Source organism: Octopus bimaculoides, chromosome 7, assembly GCF_001194135.2.
Source record: "Octopus bimaculoides isolate UCB-OBI-ISO-001 chromosome 7, ASM119413v2, whole genome shotgun sequence".
In the NCBI taxonomy this organism is placed as follows: Eukaryota; Metazoa; Mollusca; class Cephalopoda; order Octopoda; family Octopodidae; genus Octopus; species Octopus bimaculoides.
Window position 1 is genome coordinate 11,584,079 of NC_068987.1, and position 12,595 is coordinate 11,596,673.

At 34.3% G+C, this 12,595-nt stretch overlaps 1 protein-coding gene across 2 annotated transcripts in view; it reads right to left on the reverse strand.

The window, feature by feature from the left end:
* Positions 1–491: 491 nt before the first annotated feature.
* Positions 492–12,595, reverse strand: part of LOC106882393 (MAM and LDL-receptor class A domain-containing protein 1-like) — a 15,241-nt gene continuing 3,137 nt past the window's right edge. The window contains exons 4-12 of one of the 2 annotated variants that reach the window (XM_014933060.2): positions 11,751–11,813; positions 10,108–10,266; positions 7,791–7,904; positions 6,941–7,007; positions 6,140–6,222; positions 4,942–5,038; positions 3,002–3,056; positions 1,689–1,736; positions 492–707 (exon numbers count right to left, since the gene is read on the reverse strand). In XM_014933060.2, coding sequence (XP_014788546.1) covers positions 657–707; positions 1,689–1,736; positions 3,002–3,056; positions 4,942–5,038; positions 6,140–6,222; positions 6,941–7,007; positions 7,791–7,904; positions 10,108–10,266; positions 11,751–11,813 — 737 coding nt within the window. In that variant the 3' untranslated portion in view covers positions 492–656. The remainder of the gene's footprint in view (positions 708–1,688; positions 1,737–3,001; positions 3,057–4,941; positions 5,039–6,139; positions 6,223–6,940; positions 7,008–7,790; positions 7,905–10,107; positions 10,267–11,750; positions 11,814–12,595) is intronic. The other variant, XM_014933061.2, reaches the window with a different exon arrangement.

The window sequence follows — 12,595 nt, forward strand, 5'->3', positions numbered from 1 at the left end:
CTCATCCTGCTCCCTATCCTACAACACTGAGTCTCGCATCTGTAATATAACTGCTTTAGATGCAGGATAAGTTTTTGATAAAGTAGTTGTATGCTGTCAATTTAATGTAACAGGCCTTGACACATATCAAGGCTGACAGGAAGCGGTGCAGCTTCCTAGGTCTAACCAACAGTAGTATTATTCCCTTCAGGGGACTCACATTAAGTTGACAGCATACAACTACTTCATCATATCACTACTGCATAAATCTCTCAGAGAGATTTAGAAATGTATTATTTCTAAAAGTTTCTGATACTTTGCAAAATAACAAAAGCATACTTTTATGCCAACAAATGCAGTAATTGTCTTACTTGCATTCTCAGCACAAGATGTGAACCATGGGCTATTTTATGTCATTCTGTTGATTCAATTAATTAAGGCCCCTTGTGGAAAAGTCATTCTAGAATTTTATTCATTTCAATGCAAAAAAAAAACAAACTATTTTAACACAATTAGTTTTCTTAAAATGTATCTTTATTTTTACGTAATTTTATACAATGCTTTTAGAAATATACATACATATATATATATATAAAATAATGGTTTCTGTTTCTCATTAATGATCACAATGTTTTTGATTGATAGTACTGTGTTTCAACAAATGCTGATCCTCTGTTCTACTTCAAATCTGAGTATAATGGGTTCTCAATGGCTGTAGAATCTCCATGCTACAAAATGAAAAAAAGTTCCATGATTTAGTTAATTGCAAATTAATGTTTATCAACCTTTCAAACCTACAAATATGCTCCAGAGGGAAGGATTTCGTTTGGCTATACACCCTAGAAGATGCAATTGGATGAAACATCAATATTTTCACCTGTTTACAATAAGCCATGCGGCTGTGCACGTTTGCATTTTTCAGGAATATAATCCAATAAAATCATTGTTTGATAGTATATTTATAGATTCAAAGGTTTACAGTTATACAGGGGGTCCATAAATTACCTTTACAATTTGAAATATTTCATAGGCTTCAGATATATATTTGTAGTTTGTAATTTATACATATATGTTTGTGTACATTATGCATGTATGTCTGTATAGTAATATGTAGAAGTAAGATCCAAGGATCAAGGTGTAGGAAGTTAGTAAGTTTCAAGTAGTCTGTAGAAAGTATGAAAAAACGACTTTCAGGAACAATAGTAGTTTATTGACATAGAAGGTTGTAAATTTTTCCCGTATCAAAGTTTGATGACCTGGAAAAATGTTATTTTATAGTTCACAATTAGCAGCTGGGGTTGCTCTGTATGCAAATAAAAACCCAGGCTACATATGTTTCATAGCTAGCTAGCAGAACGTCGGATGTATGTATAAACAGACACACACATACATACATATACAAAATGGGATTACATATAGTTTCTGTCTCTTAAGACATTGGTAGAAGACACTTACTCAAGATGCTGTACTGTGAGATTGATCCTAGAGCTTGATGGTTGTGAAGGAATACAGTAATCCTTCACCATATCACAGTTCACCTATTATGCATTCAGTACAATAAGTAGAAACTCTGCCAGATCAGATTGGAGCCTGGTGCAGACTCTGGCTCACCAGTCCTCAGTCAAACCGTCCAACCCATGCCAGCATAGAAAACGGACTTTAAACGATGATAATGATGATGATGATGAATAAATTTGCAGTTAACTTACTTCTGCGGTATTTGAGAATGATGGTGCTTCAAGTTCCGTCATTTTGAACTGAACAAAAGAAAAAAAATCAAGAATTTTATTAATCAAAATTGCAAGATTAAGAAACTGTTTAGAAAAATTATTTTGGCAACAAAGAGATGATTTTTTTTTTTCACAAATTGGTTTAAAGTATCTGAAGTATCAGAAGGGTGACTTTGAATGAGATTAAAACCTTTACAGCATACATCACAGCACTTGGATAATTGCTTACAAATTACAAGATAGTTAATATGTTAAAATTACTTCTGGGTAATGAATGTGTGTGTATGAGGGAGAGAGAGACTTCTGTGCTAGAGGTTTGAATGTATGATGTGTGTATCATGTGAATTGGTGTTTCAACATATATAAAAAGACATGGTTGTTGTTGTTGGCACTCCGTCGCTTACGACGTCGAGGGTTCCAGTAGATCCGATCAACGGAACAGCCTGCTCGTGAAATTAACGTGCAAGTGACTGAGCACTCCACAGACACGTGTTCTCAGGGATATTCAGCGTGACACAGTGTAACAAGGCTGACCCTTTGAATTACAGGCACAACAGAAACAGGAAGTAAGAGTGAGAGGAAGTTGTGGTGAAAGAGTAGAGCAGGGTTCGAGCTCAGTCCTACCATGTGGCACCTTGGGTAAGTGTCTTCTACAATAGCCTTAGGCTGACCAAAGCCTTGTGAATGGATGTGGTAAATGGAAACTGAAAGAAGCCTGTTGTATATATGTATATATATATATCTATGTGTGTGTCTGTGTTTGTCCTCCACCACCAATTGATACATGGCGGGAATATATTTACATTCCTGTAACTTGACAGTTTGGCAAATGAGACCAATAAACTAAGAACTAGGCTTCAAAAATTGATGTCTTAGGGTTGATTTGTCCAACTAAAACCCTTCAAGGTGGTGTCCCTGAATTGCCATAGTCAAATGACTGAAACAAATAAAAAATATATTCGTGAACCTTTTAACTACACAGCTCTGCTTATCAATTTTCAATATGGAATTAACATTTTATTATTGCCATATTTTTCCCTCTATTAATTACTCATTCTGTTGATCTTGATACATATTTAATTCCATACTGGAAGAGACCACATCATGTGATGCCAAATGAATTATTGAGATAGGGTTAAGTAAAAACTACAAATGCACAACTTGGTTTGTAACCATATTTGCAGTGATAAATTATTCCTGACCATTTTTTTAATTTCTAACCACAGCGGTTTGTTTCCAGCAAAATGAATACATTTCAATAGTTTTGCAGAATATTCCAAATTATTACTTACATCATAATTATATACTGGGTTGTCAACACCAGCTGATACACTTGGTGAATAATTTCTGTAATTAAAAATTAAAAAAATCTTATAATAAGATATTTACCAATTCCATTCAGAATCCAAATTAACAACTGCAGAATATTTTGTGCATTAGACCAGTTGTTCCTCCCAAACAACACAATGATATTTTGTGAAGTAACACAAATTGTTTTTCACTTTATGCATTTATAAAAATATTCCTGATAAATAAGTAATGTTTTGTTTATTTATTAGAAATATTTAAATATCTTTGCAGTGATTCATATTCATAAGCTTTAAAGTATAAAACATACAGAAAACAAACACTAAAAATATGCCTTTTTTCAATTAACTGCATCTTTAGAAATGATAGTGTTATATGGACTGTTAGATATGTAATTCGTCTGACGTTCCGTGTGTCAATGTGGTTTGTCTGAGTTCATTGTTTCATTGTTGTTGTCTTGTGTGACTGTCGTAGTAAAAGGTCATTGATATATATATGGCGGACATGACTTTTGTTTATTCATAACGAACATTGGGTGAGTGCGTTCTTTGTATGTAATTGAATAATAAATGTAATAATTAAATTGTACAACTCGTTGTGTTATCTTTACGAGTCTTCCGAGGGAAATACAACAGATAGCATCCTGTTTTATATGAGGTCTGATGAATAAGTATCCTGACTGTTGTCATAGTAATGAAGCTAAAGCATGCAGATTGATCTTGAACTCTGCTGTGTGTGTGCACCAAGTTTTAATGTTCTAGCTCACTTCCGCTGTTTACAGCAGTGCTCGGAAGGAAGGTGTGTAGCATATGATTGTTGCATTGGCCATGACAGAGAAAGTTATCATGGCGATACCTGCTTAGAGGCCTACTTAAAAGTTGAAGAAAGTGTATGAGCCACACACAAATGCTCAAGTGGTTCAGACGTTTCCAAGATGGTCCCAAAAATGTCAATATCAACAAACGTTCTGGTAGACCCACAGCCAGAAGAACTGAGAAAAACATCGCAGATGTGCGTGCAACTGTGAGGGGAAATCATGGAATTACCATCAGATGTGCAATTAGTTATGGTTCAGTTCAGTTCAGTCCATTATCAGTGCAGATTTGGATATGAGACTCGTGTCTGCCAAGTTTGTGCCAAAACTGCTTTCAGCTGACCAAAAAGACACTCGGGTTTCAGTTGCACAAGATCTCCTTGATTGTGTTGAGAATGATGAAAACTTTGTTTAGGCCTCTGAGCAAGTATTGCCAAGCTTTTGACAAAATTTGATGCAGATTCCTTATCTCATCTCTGAAAATTTGTAATAAATTTACTTGATCATATTTTTATATGATCAAGTAAAGAATTGCACATAGAAAAATATTTATTTGGAGATATGGAAGAAAGATGGATAAATTGTAAAATATGTAAAATTGATTTCAAATTTTGGCTGAAGTCCGGCAATTTTGGGGGAGAGGATAAGTTGATATCTGCACACAAAAAGCACCATTCGAGCGTAGTTGATGCCAGTGCCACCTGACTGGCTCCCATGCTGGTGGCACATAAAAAGCACCCACTACACTCTTGGAGTGGTTGGCATTAGGAAGGGTATCCAGCTGTAGAAACCTTGCCTGATCAGATTGGAGCCTGGTGTAGCCTTCTGGCTTACCAGTCCCCAGTCAAACCATTTAACCCTTGCCAGCATGGAAAGCGGATGTTAAACGATGACGGTGATGATGATGATGATGATGATAATGAACCCTGTCACTCAACTGGTACTTATTTTATTGACTCTGGAAGGATGAAAGGCAAAGTCAACCTCAACGGAATTTAAACTCAGAATATAAGGATGGATAAAATATCACTAAACATTTTGCCCAGTGAGCCAAAGAGTCTGGCAGCTCACTGCCTGGAAATATGTAAAATCATAAACAGTTCCACTTGCCTTTGTGTTCTTCTCTTCCAGAAAAAGTATATTCCAAAAACTAATGCCCCAACTATGATCAATGCTAAGATGATACCCACAGGGATTGCCCAGGTTTCTAAAAATGAGAAGCAAAAAATAAATAGATAGATAAGTTAATTAATTCAAGAGAATGTTATGCATTATTATTTGGTGTTTATATCAAATATATCCATATTTAATTCTTTTAAACATAATGTTGCCCATTTTTTGTGCTAACTCAGGGATTTTCAATCATTTTTTTTTATCTATGGACCCCTTTGATTACTATTTTATTCTGGTGGACCCCTATAAAAATTCTATTTAAAAAAAAACTTTCAAAAGTCCTATTTTGCTTTTCACACATTAACTTGTATAGGTTTAACTTTGTAATATGTTAGGGAAAGAATCTTAGCTGTTTCTTGCAAGTCATGTTTTCCAACTGTCAGAAGAACAAATACTCAAGACAATGGGAACCACTAGAGGGATGAAGGAAGTGACGGAGGCCCAAGAAGGTATGGCATGGCACCTTCAAAGAAAATCTGAAGCATTTTAGTATCATATGGGAAGATGTGGGCAACTATGCCACAAAGCTTTCATTAATGGAGATGTCTTGCTGCCCAATGTACAGGCCATCTGTGTGGGAAGAACCAAGACTTCCAGGCCAATTGTATAGGAGGAACTAAAACTAAGAACATCCACAAGGCAAGAGTAAGATGTGTATTCAATGTCAAACTGTCATCTACCTTTTTTTACATCTAAAGCAAAATTTTTTCAGAGGTCCCTATTGTGGATCCCCAATTTACTATTTTGTTATGTGGATCCCCAGAAATCTTATATGGACCCCCAGGGGCCAATGTGGACCCTGGTTGAGAGCACTTTGCTAACTGATCAAACTAGCCAAACAACAAATAAACTTCTGTTAAGGGCAAATCTAATTCGTTGTCTAATATTTATAAGATATATTCTCCTTTAGATTTTTGAATAATTAAAAATGCAAACAGTTACATCCCTATTTAATTTGGATCTAATAAAATATACAACATTACCTTCCTTGCTTCCTAGAAAGTCAGTCCAGAGGTTAGTTACAACAGATGCACTATACATAAAATGAAAGCTTATAGCAAGCCATTACACATGATATCTAAAGGAATAAGAAAAAGAAAGATGTATACAAATAATCTAGAAAGAATTTGCTTACTCTTGTGTGAAGGATGTGATGTAAATTTTTCAAATTTCGGTATGAGACATCTAAAGTTGGTCTGCACAGTGAAGTTTCCACAACTGAAATACATAAAGCATAACTCAATGCCAAATAAAGTCTGCTTCATCTAAAATAAACAATAGCAATTAACTTATTTATCTATTAAATAAAGAGATGAATTTGCTTGGTTTTTCTACTTGACACTCCACCATCATATGTCTGAACAGAGGTAAAATTCATTCAAATTTAAAAAATGATGAACAGGAGTGGCTGTGTGGTAAGTAGTTTGCTTACCAACCACATGGTTCCGGGTTCAGTCCCACTGCATGGCACCTTGGGCAAGTGTCTTCTACTCTAGGCCTCGGGCCGACCAAAGCCTTGTGAGTGGATTTGGTAGATGGAAACTGAAAGAAGCCCGTCGTATATATGTATATATGTATGTATGTATGTTTGTTTGTGTCTGTGTTTGTCCCCCCAACATCGCTTGACAACTGATGCTGGTGTGTTTATGTCCCCGTAACTTAGCAGTTTGGCAAAAGAGACCGATAGAATAAGTACTAGGCTTACAAAGAATAAGTCCTGGGGTCGATTTGCTCGACTAAAGGCAGTGCTCCAGCATGGCCACAGTCAAAAAGACTGAAACAAGTAAAAGAGTAAAACTTGCAGAAGAAGAAGATAAATTAACTCCTGCAAGTTCATAGAAATAGACAATAAATTTTTCCATGGTCATGCAAACATATAAAAATCCTTAAAGAAGTGGCAATATATAGGACCGGATTATTTCTGTACAAGTCTCACCTGCACTCTGGTATACCATTTCTCAACTGGCATGTCCCTCCTTTTTGACACATGTCAGGTCGGCAAGCTGGAAAAAGATAATATCAAGATAACCTGACACAGGTTTAAACTTAGGACATATATAGTTATAACTAAATACTACAAGACATTTGTCCAAAAACACTTGTAATTCTTCTATTCCAGATTTAGTAGATACTGACATACTGAATGCCTAGTGCTGCCCTAGGACACCTTGTCACAGAGTCATGTTCAATTGAGAGATGATTATGATAAATTTGCTTCATCCTATGCTTATTATGGTGCTTTGGCTATAGCAATGACATAAAGTTGGAAGCCATAGAACAATAATGATTTTTATCTCCAATGTAGTAAAAATTCTTATCTTTATTTTCTCTTTCCACAGGCTTTGTTGGAGCTCCTGGAGTCTTGCATGCATAGAGGGCTTATTCTTATCATCATCATCATCATCATTATTATTATTATTATTGTTATTGTTATTGTTATTATTATTATTATTATTATTATTATTATTATTATTATTATTGCATGTTTCTGAATGGCTAACATATGTCTTCCATGCTGCAATTGTTTTAATTTCAGCACACAGTTACTTCAGATCAAAACATTTGTTACGCAAGTACATCCCTATAAAGCGAAGAAAGCTTCCATAGAAAAGCACTTGATTTTTGAAATAGAAATTTATATATTAAGACACACTTTATTTTTGAATATGGAAAATAAAAAAAAATCTATTATACAAGATAAAGTAGAGAATAAGGAAAACACAAACAGAAACTATAACAAAAAAAAACAAACAAAAGGATGAGTGTAATCCACTACATATACTTACTCTGACAGAGAGACTCGTCTGAGTTATCCTCACACTCACTGATTCCGTTGCAACGAGTCATGTTGATACATTTGTGCTGAGGTTTACAATATGTGTAATCTTTCGGGCATACCTCTGTAATGCAATGGCATAAAGCATATTAATTAGTTTTTTCAATGCTAAATATAAATGTGTGTATGTGTGGCTATGTGCTGACTGCATGTCACATCCAATGATATGTGACTGATTATTATTATTATTATTATTATTATTATTATTGTTTTCAATGGCCAAAAATCCTTAGGGTCATTCCTTTCTCCTTCAACTCTCTAACACTCTACCTTAGAATCCTTGCTGTTCCTAACAAGGCTGTTTTCAGCAACAGCCCCATTTTGATGCAGCCAACCTTTTACTAACTGCTCCCAGTGTGCCAGCCACAACTGGTGCCAGCCACAACTGGTGCCAACTTCTAAGTGTTTGATTCTCCATAGTTTCCTGATTTCCCACTTCATCTCCAGATATTTCTCCACTTTCTCATTTACCCCGTGGTCCCACTGTAAAGGAATATCCACAATAATAATTGCTTTGCTCTTTTTTTCTACGACAACAATGTCAGGTTTCCTAGCCACAATAAAACGATCACACTGGATGGTCATGTTCCACAATATCTTATATTGTGCAGTTTCAGCAGCCTTTTCTGGTTGGTGCTCATACCATTTCTAACTTCTGTTCATGTTATACTCATGACAGAACTTCCAGTGAACCAATCTGGCAATGTTATTGTACCTTTTCTTGTACTCTTTTTGTGCAAGTATTTTCCATTCATTAATAATGTAGTCTATTGTTTCACCTTTCACATCACACAGCCTACAAAATGGGGAAGTCATCAACCTGTCAAGATTGAACTTGATATAATAAAACAAATGATATATAATTATATGCATGTATACCTACATCTACATGTATATATAGATGTATATTCGGGTACAGGACATTAGAAAAATGAACGGGAGCATAAAAACAAAACGGACTTTGTTTACAGACAACAGAACGAACACATAGGAAAACAAACAAATCACTTGGAATTATTCCTTCATCAGCTGCCTCTATTCTAAAACTAGGCATTTTGAAGATAAGGCAGGATGCACTCTTAGAATAGTTTCTTCCTGAGTAGTGGATCAACCCACTTTGCCTGTTCTTGGGCTGTGAAGATAGCTTCAGTTTCAACTTTCAAGTCACATATTATTATTGTTATTATTTTGGTTTGGCTCAGGTTTGGTCTTATTCCTGGTAGGAATTATGTAGATAATGGGTTACTACCTATAACCTTAGGTATCCATAAATTTTCAGCAGCCTTTCAAGTGCTTAGAACTTTCCTAATAATCCTTGCTGTCCCTAAGAGACAAACTTTCTGCAGGATTTCTGTTTCAGCCATCAGTCATCTACTTCAGCCATTTGTCTATAACTGGCTGAAGACAAATATTATTATGATCATCATTATTATTGTTATTGTTGCTGTTGTTGTTGTTGTTGTTATTATTATTATTATTATTATTATTTTATGTTTGACTTTTGTTTTGCATTTGTACAAGTTGGATCCAGGTCTCACCCAGAGACCTCAAGAGACAACAAGTTAGAAGTTCATGTTGTTGTTGTTGTTGTTATTATTATTATTATCATTATTATTATTATTATTATTATTATCATCATCATCATCATCATCATCATCATCATCATCATCATCATCATCATCATTGTAGTAAGCTGGCAGAATTGTTAACATACTGGGCAAAATACTTAGTGGCATTTCGTCCGTCCTTATGTTCTGAGTTCAAATTCCGCCGAGGTTAACTTTGTCTTTCATTCTTTCGAGGCCGATGAAATAAGTACCAGTCATGCACTGGGGTCGATGTAATCAACTTATTCCCTACCTCAAAATTTCAGGCCTTGTGCCTATAGTAGAAAGGGTTATTATTATTATTGCTTTATAATTATAATTATTATTATTATTATTATTATCATTATTATTATTATTATTATTATTATTATTATTATTATTATTATTGTTATTATTATTATTATTATTAATGTTCTTTTCAACTCCTGGAGTGTGTGGCACTGGTCCATCATCATCATCCTTGTCATCGTCATCATTGTTGTCATTGTTGTCATTGTCGTCATCGTCATCATCATTATCATCATCATTACTATTACTATTATTATTATTATTACTTTTATTTAATCAAGTTATCAACAGTTTCTTGTTAATCATTCCTCAAATTATATTACAAAAAAAAAAAAAAAAATGAAAATACACGATGAAATAAATGCTACTTACTGCAAGACTTTTCATCTTCTCCATTCAGACAATCCTTCCTTCCGTCACAATGGTATGCTGTAGGGAAGCATTCCAAACCGCTTTTGGTTCGACAGCTGAATTCATCAGGATTACATTTGATGGGGGTCATTGTACTAGCAGAAGTTGTAGAAATGTGGCCTGAAAAATTGAATAAGCATAAACAAATTAATCCTTTGAACATAGAAAGCAGATATCATCATCATCATCATCATCATCATCATCATCATCATTTAACGTCCATTGTCCATGCTGGCCTGGGTTGGACAGTTTGACCAGGGCTGGCGAGCTGGAAGGCTGTACCAAACTCCAGTTAGATTTAGTATGGTTTCTACAGCTGGATGCCCTTCCTAATGCCAACCACTCCAAGAGTGTAATGGGTGCTTTTATGTGCCACTGGCATAGGTGCCATTTGCGTGACGCCAGTATCTGCCACAACTGTGACTTTACTTGGCTTGATGGCTGCAAAAATTGTATTACTGTTAACTGTGAAAAGCAGTTTTACCCTTACGGCTCTGAAAGAGCCAAAAACATCTTATGCAGCATGAAGTGGAGACACCCTCAATGAACTTTTTGCAAAAGACAATTCTTCAGCTTTTGAAAATTTTTTCACAGATTTCATATAGGTACAGGAGTGGCTGTGAGGTAAGAAGTTTGCTTCCCAACCACATGGTTCTGGGTTCACTTCCAATGCATGGCTCCTTGGACAAGTATCTTTTACTATAACCTCAGGCCAACTAAAGTCTTGTGAGTGGATTTGGTAGATGGAAACAGAAAGTGTGTATGTGTGTGTGTGTGTGTGTGTGTGTGTGTGTTTGTGTGTGTGTTTGTCCTCCACCACCATGTGACAACTGGTAACTAGTGTGTTTGCATCTTTGTAACTTAGTGGTTCATCAAAAGAACCTGATAGAGTAAGTACCAAGCTTAAAAAAAAAAAAAAAAAAAAAAAAAAAAAAAAAAAAAAATGACTCCTTAGAGTTGGTTAGTTTGATTAAAATTACTCAAGGCAATGCCCCAGCATGGTCGCAGTTTACTCACTGAAACAAGACAGAAGGTAAAAGAGAAAAGAAATCTTTTGGCACATATTTCTTTACAGAACAAGAATCAAGCCCTTGCAATGATGGATATGAAAACCATATTTACAGAAAGTACTGAAAATGTATTGTAGAAGCCGAAAATATCAATTTTATTTTCTGGTGGCTAATTAACATCTTATCAGAACGGTATTGAGATTTAATTAAACAGGGAAAGAATTAAATATGAAAAATAAGAGATAATTTTTCTTAGGTTCCACTTGGATTATATATAATTCTAAGAATGCTAAAGTAGTTGGTACTGTGCTATATCATTTCAACCAATTCCAAGGACCCTCCTGCTCCTTGCAAATGATGTGCAACTAAAATCATAATTAACTGTTCCTCCAATATTTTTTTATATCTAAAGTCAGGCACCCACAAGCATGTGAGACCTGCCTGGGATGCTTGTACCATGAACTGGTTCTGTCAATACATAACAATAACAGAGGTCGTCTACAATTAAACTTTCCTTTGTAAATTTGAGTTGTCCTTACATTTATTTACACAACAAACCAATTTGGGTTTAAAATATTTCACTAAATTACGTACCTGAAGAGCTGCCTGTTTTATGAGTTGTATGCTTTCCTGGTATTGATTTATGTGTTGTAGAAACTAGTTGACCAAAAAAAGGGGACCATATAAATATGTGCTTGTGTATTTAATAAAACTATGAATGTGTATTTTAAGTATTATTAACTAAAAATTAACTTTACAAAGTAAGGACTCAAGTCACATCACATCTCATTGCTTAAGCCTTATGATACCAACTCTTTAGATACTGTTCTTGAATTACAATAAAAAATTTCTTGTTTTAATGTGATTTAAATCAAAATGATCAAAATCCATTGAAATATTATTTAAATTTGTTTCAAACACCAGCTTAATAATGACAAAGTTATTTTACTTATGTTTTGGAGAGTTTTGAAATTAATTGAAACATTGGAAGTGTATTTCAGTAGAAATATAATAACAAAAGGGTTAATGTTATTTCATCAAAATATTTGAGGAAAATTTATAAATATAAATTTTGTAGAGTTAGATGTATGAAAATTTCGAAATATTTTAAAGTCAAATATTTTAAAATTCAACTTATCAAAATAAGTATTAATTAAATAATTAAAAAAGTAACATTAGTAAAGAAAACCTAATTAGTTAATAATTAAATCATTAAAGTAGTTATTGAATAATTGATAAATTCATTAACTGTAAAATAATTAGAATATAATGTACAAATGTAAACAATAAATTAAGTCATGTGAAAATTTTTTGCTTAATGCTGGACAGAAGGGTCACACAGAAGAGCTAGGAAGAAGGGGATATGTATTTATAATTAAAGGTATGTGTGTTATCTATCTCTCTATCTATCTATCTATCTATCTATCTCTCTATATACA